Raw genomic sequence first — 16,205 nt, forward strand, 5'->3', positions numbered from 1 at the left:
AGTTTTAGGGTGCTTTTTGTCATTTTGGAGCTCAACACCTTAGTCGACATTGCATATGAGAATGCCAGTTTGATACAATGAATTTTTGTTCTGTAAGCTGTACATTTCTCCCTGTGGCGTCTATGCCGAAAAGGTCGGATTTAATTTAGTCTAGAAAGAGGCCCATAAAAGGTATGAACCATCATCTGAGAGCAGTAAGAGTTTTATCTGTCACATGAAGGTTGTCCTGTTCTGCTCCAGTGGAGGAAAACTGTTCCTCCCGCCCTTAAGATGCTGTTAGAGAGCATGCATGTCTGTAAGGGCTGGTTTGCTTTGTGTGTCCCCTCCATGTCCCCATACTCACCCCTAGAGACAATTGTGGAAACTTAGTGGTCATGGGGTCACCGTCGTTGCTTGAGAAAGCAGAGGGCTGATGTTAATAAGATTGTAGCTATAAGTGTGTGAAGGTTGAGCCATTTCATAAATGTCCAAAAAGTGAAAACAACAATTCAAATGCCATATTTGAATACAGTGCTTTGATTTAAACATTTTAAACATTCTATTATCACTATAATTATTGTTAATATTATTATTATTACCCCCCCATTCAAAAATATTATTTAAATTGTTGCACAGTTTTGCATTCAGATAACATACAAGAAAAGGACATCTTAAATATTTTTCAAAATGTTCTTTTGTGTATGGGATTTAAAAAGCACCTTAAACAGTTTCTTAAAAGTTCCCAGTATTTATTCCTCATTTTGATTAATTTTATTGATACAACGTGTGTGCTAATGTGTTTCTTGCTTGTTATTGTATATTGTCATTTTCTATTGTGTTGTATTATTTTACATGTTGTTGTCTTCCTGTTTCGGGACTACAGGTGAAAATGAGCATTTATGCCATACCCTGACTCATTTACATTCTGTACAGAAATGTTAGATTGTTCATTAATGTGCACTGTCCCGAATAAATAAATAAATAATCGTAATTATAATGGTTATTATTATTTATTATTATTATTATACCATAGTGTGGAAAAAAAAAAACTAATAAAAAACAAACAAGTGATTTATGAAAATTACTTTTAGCAGATTAGCTACGATTACTGAATGTGACTAAGGTCTGATCTGTTAAATAAAACAAAATAGCTACAGTGTGCAGACGTTCTGGATGATATTGAAGCATTTGACATGAAACAGATGCTGTGGTTTGAGCCACTGCAGAAAGCACTTAAAACACAAGGATTGAAGTACAGGTACAGTGTTTGCCAGACATTAAGATGATCTGAACACCACAGGGTCCTACCTCCTGATGACTGCACACATTAAAGTTATGTGGAATTTCTATAGTGAGGTAAATTTTTAGGATGTGGGAAAACAAAACAAGTGGAAAACTCACAGGAAGAGATGGGAGTTGTAGACTTACTCAGAGAGTCACAGTCATGTCAAAATGCCCTAGATCATAAAGACTTCTAAATGATTTTCACAGCTTATTTGCTTCCATGAAAAATTATGAGATTTATGGCTGTAAAAACACCTAAATTTCATGTGACTTAAAGCCAATAGCAGGGTTTTTCTGAATGCTAAGTGTTAAACTGAGCTATACTGCACTCTTATTCATAGATGAAAGCATAGTCAAATTAGTCAAAAATATTTAATAACCTAACACTCAAAGGGCCAGAATGTGATTTTACAGTCCAACTACAGAGAAATTGAAGCAAAGCAGAATCTATTACCTGTAAAGCTTTGAGCACCAAGATGATTGACGTGGCACACAAAACCAGCACGGGGACGATAAAATTCCAGATGTGCGTGATAAAAGATGACATGATAAAAATCTGTAAAATTATACTCTAGTGTGCTGCGTGCAATCACAACGTCGTATGCTGGAATTTGAGTGAAGGAAAGTGCAGGGTAATGTGGATTTCTCATTTGTTTCCATACAAAGCATTCAAAAGCACAATTGGCCCATGCAAATATGCTGGCTGGCCAAGCTCGATGTGCAGAGACCACATTAAAACTCTATGGCATGCCTGCGAAGGCCACGAGCAATGCAAATCTTTGAGATCACCTGTAATTCGAAGAGTTTGGGATAACATGAGAATCAGCTTGTATAACACATGCATTGTGATTTTGGTCCAAAGATTATATCTGAAACCCTCCAAAACAAAATGCATTGCTCTGTCGCATCTGCTCTTTAACATTTCTTTTTTTTTTAAGTTTAAGCTCTTAAAAAAGGGTGGCAGTTGTTTTGAGTAAATTGAAGTTGACGCAGGAACTGCTTTTGCTCTTTTAATGTGACTAAATGGGTTTCATGCGTAGGTGTCTATAATGGGTCTGTGGTGTGAGGGTCAGCCATCTGAATGTTTATAATATCTTTAAATAACTAAAGGACAGTGTCACCAGTGTTTTCAGACAGAGATGAGGTCAGCACCTTGTTTTGACATCACCAATGTAATTTGTGAGAAACTGACTTCCTTTTCCCGAAACGGGATGATGAATGAAATATTTTTTGTGAGTTTTGCAGACAAATGATGAGACATTACAGATTTTTACAGGAAATTAAAGAAATCTAAGCATAATTTCAAAGGAATAGTTCCCCCAAACATTGCTGTCATTTACTCACCTCTGTGTCATTTACAAATTTTATAACTACTACTGAATCCATGTATTTATAATATTTATGCATTTATTTATTTAGTTTTAAACAGGTGAGTGAATGATGACAATTTTCATTTCCTTTAAGATTTCATAATAATATGCTTTAATAAGTTTTGAAAGCAATTCATAACTTCGAGGCTTAAGATTTCATCATACATAACAGATTACATCAATCACAATGTATTTTAGGAGCTAAATTTGTTTTGAAATCCTGAATTGTGCGAAGGTTTGATGCGAAGGTTTGACGAATTTACAAATCTAGTTAACAAGCCTCTCTAGAAGGGGTAGCTTGCATCCAGATTAGACAGGGTCTGATATTTGCATGCAGAAACGCATTTGCATGGCTTAGTTTGTGGTTGGAGAAATACTTAAAGGGTTAGTTCACCCCAAAAAATAAATAAAAAAACATTCTGTCATTTACTGATCCCTTTGGCAACCCGTTTCCATGCAATTACAATGAATAATAACTGAAATCTTTGAACATCAAAAAGGATGCAAAAGCATGGCAAGCATCGTGAAAGTATCATAAATGTGGTCCATATGTGTTAAATTCAAATACTTTTTGAATAATTTATTAATATTTCCCTTGCATAAAGTTATCATACAATACTACCATACAGCTTCATTGGTGCTTTTTATGCTTCTTCAAATTTTCTTTTTTTTATACCAGGGAAGACAAACGTCATGAGGATGAGTACATGATGACAGAATTATCCTTTTTGGGTGAACTGTTCTGTTTTTGTTTTAGTAAGAATTTTTGAAATCAACTCCAGATGACGAAGACAAAAAATCCAGGTGTTCTATACTCACACATTATTTAGAGCAGTACTCATCATTACAAGATTTCTTTGGAAAGTAAATGGAAAGTATTACTGCATGAATTGGCCAGTTTTTGAAGCGCATTCTGAATGTATTACAGTTCATTCCCTGTCCTGGATTGACTTTTTTTAAGCTCATTTTATCATAAGCTTGAGAAACCTCTTTTAAGTTTGTGCGGTGAAAACTGACATCTTAAATAGTATTTGATTGCACGCACAACAGGGTCAAAAGAAGAACTAAAGGTAAGCGACCTCCCCTCTGATGATAAGTGCAACATCATCTCAAAACCACAAAAGTTTCCGACGGCAATGCACCCTGGGAAACACCAAACACCAATGAGTTCAACTACTAGATGTTTGCATGCACTGCAGCACTAAGACTCAAGTCATGCTTATTTTACCAAAGACCACAGATTTTTGCTCTGTAAACATCAACCCGCAATAACAATCAAAGCAAAGCCTCTGAGAAAAAGTAGACATAATACTGCGTAATCTCAGAGTAAGCCTAATAAGACCTACGAGTTTTGCATTCTTGCCTTTCTGGCATACCAGAAAAATCTTCTCCCTTTGCTATTGTATAAAGCCACTATCAATAGCTCAGGGTTTTGTTCATTTGGGCAGCGGAAGCAGGAGCGCCGTATCGCGACGGGAGCACTCCGTGGCGCTGGGTCGTGCCATTGTTCTGATAAGGCCAGGGTGAGCTATATCGAGCACAAGGAAAGGGATGCCGCTCTTAACAGCGTCTCCTTGACCTCACGGGTGTTGTTAAAGTTTCCACTGAGCACTGAGGGAGGAAGTGGCTTCTAACCCCTCGAGAGGAACCTCTCTGCGAGACAGGAAAGTGCAGAGGGCTCTGAGACAGTATTTTCCACATCTGCAAGCAATACTCAGCAACATAGCCAAAGACTGGGTGTTATTTTCTGGAGGCCGAACAGCCACCATTTGCCACTTAAAGGGATACTCCACCGTTTTTTCATATTATGTTATTCCCTTAACTAAGACGAGTTGATGCCTCTGTCGTCTCAGTGCGTGCGCTCAATCGCTCTGGCGAGACACTTTGATCGCACTTCACGGCCAAGCAGAGAAGCGACCAAACACCTCCATGTTTTCCCTATTTAAATACAGTTACTCGAATAGTGTAACTCGACCTAGGATGGTGACGCAAAATAAACAACGCAGTCTCACCCCAAGGCGTCACCTTTGACCATGCTTCAATATTTGACGTTTTAGGTGCCCTTTAGCGTCACTTACATGACGCGATCCTACGGCGTCATCTAACTGACGCTAAAGGAAAGCGTCAGTTAGAGGACGCGGTTAGGTTTAGGTCTGGGATGGGGGTAGGGTACACGCGATCCTAGGGCGTCATCTAACTGACGCTAAAGGGCGCCTAAAGCGTCAGATATTGAAGCATGGTCAAATGCTTCCCAAGGCATTAGTTAGGTGACGCCTTGGGGGTGAGAATGGGCTGAAATAAAACGCTGCGCTTTTCTAAGCGTGTAAAGTGGATAACTATATTGTATGGCGGGATACCACAGCAAGTGCTTGGGAGCACTTCGACTCGGCGCAGTAATATCATCACTTTTATTTACACAAGTCGAGTAACAGTATTTAAATAGGGAAAATGTGGAGGTGTTTGGTTGCTTCTCTGTTTGGCCCATATTGAATGAACTGGGCTAAGCTAAGTGCTATCAAAGTGTCTCGCGCGCCAGAGCGATGACTGCACGCACTGAGACGACAGAGATATGCATCAGCTCGTCTTAGTTAAGGGAATAACATAGTTTAATATGAAAAAACGGTGGAGTATCCATTTAAGCACCTAAATGTATCCGTGGTCAATGAAGCCAGCCTTACCACAATTGTCATTTTCAATACTCAATTAAAAGTCATATCGATTGTATTGTCACCTTGAGCCTGACAAAGACATGAGGATGGTTGTTTTTCTTCAGGCTAGACAAATTATCTTCAGGTATGTGTTTGTACATATTGTTCATTCATTTTTAAGTGTCAAATGTCACCTAGATTAAATTGCACTTGAAATGATGTGACATGCTTAAGTGTAGTGTTTTATTACGGGAAAAGGTAAGGCATTTAAGATATGCATCCATATCTTGAAAATCCTGAGCTACAAGTTTCCTTTGGCAAGTGAGGTGCATGTCTAAATTCAGACCATGTCTGTTCAGAAAAACATGCATGGAAAAATGGGTCAAGAAATTGGGTACAGCTAGCCTTGTTAGTTCTGTTAGAGGATATTAGGATATACAACTCAACACTTGTCAGATAGGTAGTATTATCACGAATTCCTCTTCGACAGTTACTCCCGCCCTTTCAAAGTATGTCATAGGTGTCCCTGCTTGTCCTGAAACCGGTCTTTTCTCATCAATGACAGGAGATTTCTTTCATAGAAGTGAGACCTCCCATTAAACTGCCGTTTTACTGCACCCTACGTACACAAAGGTGTAAATCTGCTATAAGACGCCAAGTAGAAATGTGTATTATTTGCTCCTTGTGGGATTCATTGAAATAAAATACACCCTCTTCTTTACATATTTCCTTGTTTGAAGATGACGTATAATGGAGTAGGAGTGGGTCTGCTCTGTAAGGTAAAATGTACACAACACATAATAGCTCTGCCCTAAAACATAGTGTGCTGTCTACTGCCTACATAGAGAGCTAATTAAATAGGAAGTGTCTTAAAGGGACACTTCAGGATTTAGCTTTAAGGTTTGTATTAGTAGGAAACCTGTAGTATTTTCTAATTACCGTGCTTTCCACCCTCATATCCCCTTGAAGACGAGAGATTTATGTATTTTTAGTCTGGAAAAAATCCTCAGATGACGCAAAAATCGTCTTTTTGCATCATCAAAGGATTTTTTGGCCAGAGGCTAAAAGATTTTAATATTGTTAAGAATTTTAACATTAACATTTTAGCTTTTAACATTGGTAAGAATTTCCGCTTCTCCATGACGAGACCGGTGCGTCTCACAGGTGTCGCTCATCGGTAATCACGCCACCGGCCTCGCGCCGTTCTCCCGCGGCCCTCACTCGTCCTGCTCGCCACAGTAAACATAATTAATGCGACTGTAGAACGCAAAAAAAGGCGAATCCCGGACATTTTGGGCGATCTCGAAATCCTGGGCAGACTCACTCATCACAGAGACTCACTAGTAGCCTAGGCTTGTTGTTTACCTACTGCGCTCAGTTACCAGTAGGCGTGGCCTCCCAGGGCAGTGAAGCTAGTGCATTCTGGGAGTTGTTGTCTTTCAGCCACACAAGTCAAAAATACATTTTCTAGCTTTTCTCAGTCTAAAAAGCTCCAAATTCAAAAATAATTTCACATTTCTTCTACATAAATAACCCATTTTAAATACACATTCATCTTTCCAGATGTGAAGTATCCCTTTAATTGTCATAGCAAAGAGATCAACGGAATCATTTTTGATGAGGGGGTTTAATGTAAAGTAACTAAAGTGAATGTAAAAAAAAAAAAAAATGGGTATGGTCAAAAAAATCAGATCTGTGCATTAAGACTTGCAGTGTAAACACAGTTTAAGTAAGCGGTCAATTATTCAGTTTAGTGACGTGAAATGCCACGACTGACCAATTGGAAGCAAGCATTCCACTGAGCCATGCAATAAGGAAAGGCATGCAGGTTTTAACAAGGGGAAGGGAGTTGCAGGTCTGGGTTACGCCTGTGCATCAAAGTCACCACTTCAAGAGAGTCTAGTGAAGTGCAGGGGGCATCAAAGAAGTAGCTCACTGTTCATTTCCAGGAGTAAACCATTACACACATCGTTTTCTCAGAAAAGTAGTCACAATAACATTCCTTATCTCAGCCAGCTGTGCTAAGAATGGCTTATTTCATTTTGTTTGTTTTTTTCTTTTTGCAAAATAAGTCGAAGTAAATATTAAGCTTACAAAACTAAAAAAAAAAATTCACTCCATTAAAAAAAAAACCCTTCCATATTAAGTGTAAACAACCACACATTAGTAGTAGTAAGGTGGTTTCCGCATATGGTGTTCTACGGTGCATTCGAGTGAAGCCTACTATTTTAAAAAAGTGGCCAGCACGAAAAAACAAAAAACAAAAAAAAAGGCCGGTGCACTTCCTGTCTGTTGCATATGAAACGGCTCCCTCCAGCAGCACTGCTGCAGCAAAGAACCCCAGCTGTTTGAACCAGGCATGCCTTGACGTCAGCTGGTCGCCAGGCAACCGTCAACCACAGGGGTGTTACATTTTCCATTGCTCGTAGCCTTCAGATCCTCCAGTGTATCATGCTACAGCACTTGTATGCTCAACGTTGGGGCGATAGAATCACACAAAAACTGTTTGTGTTGGGTTGGCTCGCACTGCGCTGAAGGAGTGTACGAGTTCAGAGCAAAGCCACGCTAACAAACACTCAGAGTGGTTGGTGCTGAACATTTAAACTTTATTCAGACAACACTCTGAACACTATTTTTGGCTTTAAATTTTTTTTTTTTTTTTTTTGCACTTAAAACACTTTGTCCTGTCTTTGTTTTAGCTTCTGGCTCAACCAGTGGCGTGAGTTTGGGGGCGGGACTACCTGTTATTTTGAAATGGAAGATTGGGGCAGGGTATAAAAAAGAAAGAATTTGGGAAACCTGTTAGAAACTATTATTTTTGAAGTTCAAGTACAAGTTGGTACCACCATGTAGAAGACATTATGCAAAATGGCATTACAAAAGTCAATCTGTTTACTTTTTTAGTGCACATTCTCACTCCTATTGATATTTGATATATTGGTTCATGTGCCAGTATTAATTAATCTGGTATATATTGGGTCAATGATCAGTATTGTTAGTGTGGGCACTTCAAAATATTGTGAATAATTGTAGGTGGCGGTGCCTTATTATCCAAATTGTTTACATTTTTGAATGCACATTAGCTCATTTTCCAATCACTTGGTTTTAAAATTTAACAGAAAGTGCTAAACAAAGAAATAATTGCCAAAGACATAATTGCCAGATTAATTGGTTGAATCAAAATAATAACTTGTTGCTTGCAGTCCTAAAATCAATAACTAAATACCATATTGAGCAATATTTTTAGCAAATTCACATTCATTCAGACTCCCTTTCGGTTCATAATGCTCACTAATCGCTATCCAATCAATTCATGATCTCTCAAATGGTGACTTATTAGTAATAATTCAATGATTTAATGCCAACTAATATGAGAACAACAACATTCCCCAACAAAGTGGCACTCATGTGAGTGTGTTCATTCAGTTCATGACACGAACATGTGTGCCACACACACTATCTCTAGAAAGCTGTCCGCCCACTTTCTGTTGCCTACACCTACAGCAATCTACAGGAATGGACATGTTTCATCATATCTTGTTCAAATATCTTGTACTCATTTTCACAGCCATTAATATACCAGAGCTTATTCAACTGCCAATCATTTTTTAGTGTAACGTAATATCATTCCAATATTGACCTAATACAGTCATCATTAAGGCCAACAAGCTTTACATTCCAGAAATGTGTAGTGCAAATAGATACTCAGTAAGTAATCAAGTTTTCAAAAGGTTTTAGTTTAAGACCCAGATTTTACACTGGAGTGGACACTGGACATCAAGTGGTACCATATTTGTTCAGACATTAAATAATTATTATTTTATATATTATATTGTGTGTGGGGATAGGTTGTTGTATTTCCTTTTTCTATACATGATTATATGGTTATATGCATTTTATTATTTGCATTTAACATTGTCTTTTCATCTTTTGACCCTATAAGTCACACCAAATGAAAACCACTGTGTGCACTGAAGTAAACTAACCTGAATCATGCAATATTATGCAGCTCCACGCTTTGGTAAATAAACAAAAAGTGACAAAGTCTTGCAATGCTCACAGCTTTGCTCACAGCAGGCTTGGTTAGGCCACACTTGCTGTTGGGTTTGCTAGAGCAAGTAACCACAATCCTCTGTGCACAGACAGACAGACAAACACACGCATGCACAAGGGTTCTTCCCTCATCTGATTGACACAGGAAAAGGAGACACCATATCAGGGGAGATACTGAGCATGCAGAAAAGTGAACCACATCTCTGACTTGCAATGAAACAGTGTGCATTTCATCTTTGTTAATTAATAGAATTTGCCACAACGTTGAAAAAAACCATAATTATTCTTAATAGTTGGGCAAAGCATAGCAAATGGTGCATTTTTACACACTTAAACAACCACTCCAGATGCATTGCCCAAAGCACATCCTGGTGAGACAGCTTTAACCTGGCTCCAAGTAGGAAGTGCAACAGGTCTGTTAAAGAAACCTAAGGAGCCGTGCTTGAGGGATCCCCTCTGCTGAGCACATGGGACGTAATTAGCAGCACTAAACCACAACACACAGCTATTAGCGCTTAAAAGGCAAGCCCACTGGAAACTTTTCTGGGTCGCTTGTTTGACTAAAAGCACTGATAACAAGTTTGTGGTTTTTATCACCCTTCATTTTTTCCGAAGGCCCAGTGCAGCCCACAACACTGAAACCATGCTGCAAGTGTTTGTAGAGTAAAATGAATAGATATGTTTATTGCTCATTAATTTCACCCCATACCGTGTTACTGTGAGTGGTGAGAGGCTAAGCAGAACCGTGAAATGTGAGATAAACCTGTTTTGGAAAAAAAGGAATGAGATCATTTGAAGTATCTGTCTTTGCATTTTTTTTTAGTGATGATAACCCTTTAGAAAATGTCCTTGTGATAACAGAGCAAGATTCCCTGTGATCCCTCAGAGCCTGGAAACAACCGAAAAAATAAAAACTTACACAACCGCAGAATATTTCAACAGACTAAGAACACAGTGTGAGCCAAAGGGCTTTCCTACAAGGAAAATAAATGAAACCCTACTGTAAAGTGAAGAACACACTGGTCTGAGCCGAGCCAATTTTAGTAATATATACTAAAAAACATGAATTGAAGTCATCTAAAAGCGTCAATACATGCTAACTGAAACATAGAATAGACATACATATTTGTTTTGTTTAATGACTATTTCACAGGACAACGAAGAAGGGATAGGAAAGTACAGGTAGAGAGCGGAGAAGGACAGGACAGGGACATGACCGTGGACTGAGGTGATCCCGTATCCCTCTGTGTCAAGGCACCATTGATAAATCTATTGTAAGGAAACCCCCTGTATTATTACCCTGGTTTCAAGTTCACCCGTCCTAAATCAGACCCAGGGGCGTTCACAAACGACATGTCCTTGCGCTCTAAAGCGACTAGCCAGAGCAAAACATGGAATAATAGAGTACAAGGATCTTAAAAACGTTGTCGGTGCCTTAAGCTTGTGGTCCGCACTCTGACGTGCAGCTGTACCTCAAGCTACCCGAATTCTGAGTCCTGACTTGTGGTCCTTTCCTGGTCCTGATCGTTTCTCTCCTTTCCAATTGTTTCCTGTCTATCTCTATAGTGTCTAGGGGTGTAATGGTTCACAGAATTCAAGGTTCGATACGATACAGTGGTGACACAATTCGGTACATTTTCGATACAGCAAAAAGAAAGAAATGCCAGAGAATTTGAATTTTTCCATTTTAACATTTTAATTTATTTATTAAAACTAACATCATAAACTTTAAAGTATTATCTTTTTTAGTTTAAACAATGATTGAGCTATACTTTCCTCTTCTTAGGCCGTGTGTCCACCAAAGCGTTTTTCCACGCGCCTGGCGTTACGCAATGGAAGCGTACCGAGGCTATTTTTTCACGCTGAAGCGCCGAGCGCCCGGCGTTTTTTACTGGTCGCAGAGAGTTGAAAAATGTTCAACTTTGGATGAAACGCAGCGCTCATCACTGTCACTTTTTACCTAGCCGTCCAATCACAGTGGAGGAGGGGCGGAACTAAACCACACCGACCAACTGTCACAACATTCTTTCTGTACTACGACATTAACCAACAGAGCTAACCGAACAAAATGGACTAAAAATAAATTTTTAGTATGAGACAAATTATCTGCAAAATCAGTTACAAGTAAACTGTGCTGCGGATATTCTGTATCATAGCAACGAAACGTCTCAACGGAAAAAAAAGGATGCTGCGCTGCCAAAACGCTCTCAAGCGCCCAAAGGACGGCGTCTTCAGCAGAGCATCTGGCGTTTTCAGCTGGATAAAAACGCTTTGGTGGACACACGGCCTTAGTAGCATATGAAACAAAAACAGCTCCTTATAAAAAAATTAAATGTAATATTGTAGTAGTTATAAACAACTGTTTATTTTATTTTGGTTTTATTTTAAGTTTGCAAGGCTTCAGATTAACATTTGAGGGCAGCAATTTTATTCTTAATGTCGAAATAATAATTCAGAAGCTAAACGATTAAAAGCTAAATATTTGGCAGCGGCACTCCGTAAAGCACAAATGAATAGTCAAGTCAAACTTTTATTAAGATCCCTATTGGGCAATTTGGTTGCAGCACAGATATACAGACACAAACTGACACATACAGTACACATACAGTATTTAAAAACACAGAATAAAAAATAATAAATAAAAACCTCAATAAATACCTTTAAGAATTATTTAGAAGTCTAATTGCACTCGGAACAAAAGAGAATTTGTATCTATTGTTTTTAGTTTTTGGTAATCTGTAACGACGACCCGATGGCAGCATAGTGCAGTTTCGTTCCGCTTTCACCACCTTTGCCATTTTATGTTGGGCAACGTTGTGGTGGTGGTCGCGAAAAATGGTCCAACAAATCGTTCGGTTCATAATGAGTAGCGAACTGAAAGCCTCGTATCGAACGGTTCAATATGAATACGTGTATCGTTACACGCCTAATATTGTCCCATTAAAAAATACCCCCAAAAAAGTCAACATCACTAATAGATTAGAACACTTTTTAGCAGCAAAGCCTTAATTAGCGTTCTGACAGAATGATAATCGAAAAGTCAGTTAGTCAACAACTATGACCCATCCCTAATGTAAGCTAAAGCACATATCCTTGTTATTAATTTGTAGAGTGCACCACTAAATCTGACCATTAAAGTGAGCAATAAAAACTCATTTTTATTGACTGTTCCCTGAATCCCAACCACATGCAGCTCTTCTAGTACGTCTGCCCTCCGAAACCAAAGCCATTCCATTGTAAATGCACATGTCCTGTAGAAGATTAAAAAAACAGCAAAGATTCCATCGCAAAAGTTCAAGGTTATCAAGTAACCTCACCCTTGTGATCACTGTGAATAGTTAAACAATCTTTTATGAGTGCTATCATTCCTCAGGATGCTACAATAGGATGTTTGCTCTGTGTTTACAAGAAATTGACGTCACATAAAAGGGACCTACGGCATAGATCCTGTGTGGCGAGCAGAGCCACATTATTCTACAACTTAATGTGAGGCTGGAGGGCTGTGTGACATCCATGTCTAAACAATGAGCTCCTCAGGGTCTCTTGATGCGATTGCAAACACGACATGTCTAAATAGGCTGGCCCACACATTCTCATGAGGGCAGACACGTCGCAGAGACAAACACAACCCCATAGAGAATGCGTCACACATGTAATGTTTCTTCTACAGAACATGATTGTATAAGCTAATGAGTTTTTTTATAGCTGCTAATGCAGCTGATTATCAGGTCTACATGTTTCAATTACTTATGAGCGTTTTGTTTGAAAAGCTAATCAAAATTGTTAACGTACTGGTAAAGTATTTATTCCAATGTAACCACAAATCACATGAACACCACTGTTTGTTCCTCACTCTGTTTTGTATTTCGTTTAAAGGGCGGCCAACTAAAGTCAGAGAAAAAAGTCCATCTGACAGCAGGACACAGAAGTACCTTTGTATGTGAGAATGTCAACAGTTACTCTGGGTGAATACAGACGAGCACTGAGCAGGAAAGCGCGAGGACAGTGTAAATGCACTGGAGGAAGTTGAGAATGCACAAGACTGACCAGTATGTATCTCCTCTCAAGGTAACATCTATACCCCTGAAATAATTTCTGCCAATCACATAAACTGCAGACATTTTAAAACCAATTGTGTTGGAATCTGACCTTAGCAATAATTTCATACACCGACGTGAGCTTATGAAGCATAATTTCGTAAGCATTCTTGTAGCTCAAATTGAAATGCATGGCACAAGCAACACCAAAGTCATGGGTCCGATTCCCAAGGAATGCCTGAACTGATAAAATGCAATGTAAGTCGCGTTGGAATACAGTGTCTGTTAAATGCATAAATGTAAGCTATATTTGCTGTCCCAAACCACTGTCTTACAGGATCAGAGTGCTTGTATTATTACTGTGTTAGTGTGTTGCTCAATATAAAAGGCTGTTGTGATCATGTGGAACTAGGTTCAGGTCCCGGTCCTCTCTGACTTCCTGTACACTCCCAGAATAAAATGTGCAAAAACTGTACCTTTAGGGGTACGACAGCCTGTCACCAGGGAAGAGGTTACTCTATACCTTATTTACCCCTAAACACCTTTTAGGTGACAAAGTTTTCTCTTTAAGGGTACTTGGTTTGTTGACCCCCTCAAGGTTCACATTTTTTGACAGTGTACTTTCCTGTCAATTATCCACTCTCCTGTCTACTAGAGCCAACATATGAAATAAAAAAGGACATCATGGGTTGCCTTACCGCTTTCTGTTGTGTCTGCAGGAAAGCTGGGGACCGCTCCGTGTCACTGGAAATGTCGTCCTCTGATTCCTCCCAGGACGAGGAGAATCCCGTTGAGGAGGCAGAGGAAGAGGAAAGCTTTCTCACGACTCTGTTAGTTTGAGGACTAACCTGAGGCTCAGTGCCCTCCATGCCGTGGTCCGTAATAATGACAGCAGGGATGGAGCCCAGCTCCGGACTGACCCAGTCAGACTCTGCCTGAGTTTCTGCTGGCTCAGCTCCCGGCTTTGTCAAACATGTCTCGGTCCAAGATGCTGAGCTCTCGTTGGCCTCTGGTGAAGTCCTGGAGTGATTGTCGGTAGGGCTGTCAGCTTCGCTCTTAATTCCTGCTGATGTGCTCTCAAGTGGGCCGCCCTCTTCTGTATTTGGGTCAGCCCTGTCCTTCTCCTCACTGCTGACCTGCAGCCCCTCCTCCATGCAGGAGAAGCGCTTTCCATTTTGCAGTTCTTTGGGGATCCCTGTTGAGTGATCCTTGTTCTGTGTTGCAAGTGTTTCCTCTGGATTCAAGCTGAAGTTGGCGAGTGGGACAGGGACTAAGTTCGGGGGAGTTTTCCTGGAAATTCGTGGGCTTCGTTGAGCCTCTCTGCTGTGAGTCTGAGCAGATATTTGGGCCTCAAACAGATCCACCTTCTTGTTCACCTCCACATTCTGCAGCTCCTTGCCGCGCTCAATTTGCTGAGCGGCACGTCGCTCTTCGTTCTCCTGCTCTTCCTCTAGGCCGGACCCACTGAGTCTGCGCACACGATTTCCTACATGCACGCCCAGTGATTCTGGCCGTCGGCATGGTGAAAGTGCCCTTCGACAACTGGAACCGGTACCTGTTGGGAAGACAAATGATTTGCCTGCAGACCCTGGGCTCAGGCTTCCTGGGCTATAGGGACCTCCGCTGCCCCCCAGTACCGGGCTAAATGTAGAACGACTGGGCACTGGGAGGACAGGCCTTCCTGTTCGAGGGCTGCTTTTATTGGTCAGGTTGTTGGGGTTCATCATTATCAGGCTGTTCAGAGCATAAGCTGCCATAGTGGCAGGCTGACTCTGTCCGTTTTTGCACCCATTTAGGTCTATTCATCCAAGGTCCACTGGCCTTTGGAGCCAACCATTGTTAGGAGGGACCAAAGGAAAGCTGACACGTAGAATAAAATACAATCCCTGACTCCTTTCCTCATTCATATATTATGTCCACTTCTGGTTCATCATTAGCAGGGGGCTGAAAAGAAGCACAAAAGATGTGTAAATAGCAAACATCAAGTGTTAATGGTTCGTGTACCATTGTGCAAAAACACTGAATGTAATGGTTGATTTAACAAGCAGGACTGCCTGAATAAATTACATAAATATGCGAGCATTTCATAAATGCAAAAGTGCCTTGGGCTGATTATTGTGGTCACTCTCTTCATATTCGTTTGCATGAAACACTTCTGCTGAAATACAGATAAAAATGTCTCATGTGAATGTTGTTAGAGTTTTAGAATTGTGTTGGTTTTGATTGCTATCAAGATGTTTCCGTTGGCCGCTGTGGTGAGACCTTGGCATACTGAAAACTTTTGCTTGTCTTTCTGTCTAATACTCTTTTATTTATTTATCTGAGTAATCTTTACTAAATCACACTGCTTATTCAGTTAGGGAGTCATATTATGAATATGCACCCACAGTTGTAGATGTGTTGGCCAAAATACTTCTTTCCATTTGTAGAAATATAAACAGAGCAGATCAAATACTGGAAACACTTGCTACTAAAAGAGACGGTCAACATAACCTTTTATGTCTTCACTGGAAAAAAAGAACGACTGAGGCTGTAATGCAATACAACTTAATGTAAAAACAATATTCCACATACCGTAACCCTCATATCATATTTAGTTTGTCTTGACAATTTATAATGAAAAGGTAATCGTGCACTGCACATTCATTATGAAATACCAAAAAAGTACCCATGTTTAGTAGCCTACCTTGTGAGGCCTCAACCCCGTTGATGTTAAACATCTAAGGATCTTAAGAAAAAACAGTCTGTGTGGTATCAATTAGCTGCTTCCATTTATAGCAAAAGCTATGACATGGTAAAAAAGATTTGTTTAATTAACTTATGCACTGAAATTT

The 16,205-nt window shown here is 39.7% G+C and overlaps 1 protein-coding gene and 1 long non-coding RNA gene across 3 annotated transcripts in view; one reads left to right on the forward strand and one right to left on the reverse strand.

Annotated features, from left to right (window-relative positions):
* Window positions 1–14,223, forward strand: part of LOC148976860 (uncharacterized) — a 31,171-nt gene extending 16,948 nt beyond the window's left edge. Inside the window, exons 3-4 of one of the 2 annotated variants that reach the window (XR_016146060.1) lie at window positions 13,211–13,383; window positions 14,091–14,223. This is a non-coding gene — a long non-coding RNA (uncharacterized LOC148976860). Of the gene's footprint in view, window positions 1–13,210; window positions 13,403–14,090 lie in introns of both variants that reach the window. The other variant, XR_016146061.1, reaches the window with a different exon arrangement.
* itpkb (inositol-trisphosphate 3-kinase B) overlaps window positions 1–15,128 on the reverse strand; it is a 28,539-nt gene extending 13,411 nt beyond the window's left edge. The window contains exon 1 of the mRNA XM_039693177.2: window positions 14,070–15,128. Within this exon, the coding sequence (XP_039549111.2) occupies window positions 14,070–15,128 (1,059 nt within the window). The remainder of the gene's footprint in view (window positions 1–14,069) is intronic.
* Between the last annotated feature and the right edge of the window lie 1,077 nt (window positions 15,129–16,205).

This window comes from Pimephales promelas, chromosome 13 (assembly GCF_988280905.1).
Source record: "Pimephales promelas chromosome 13, fPimPro1.hap1.1, whole genome shotgun sequence".
Classification (NCBI taxonomy): domain Eukaryota; kingdom Metazoa; phylum Chordata; class Actinopteri; order Cypriniformes; family Leuciscidae; genus Pimephales; species Pimephales promelas.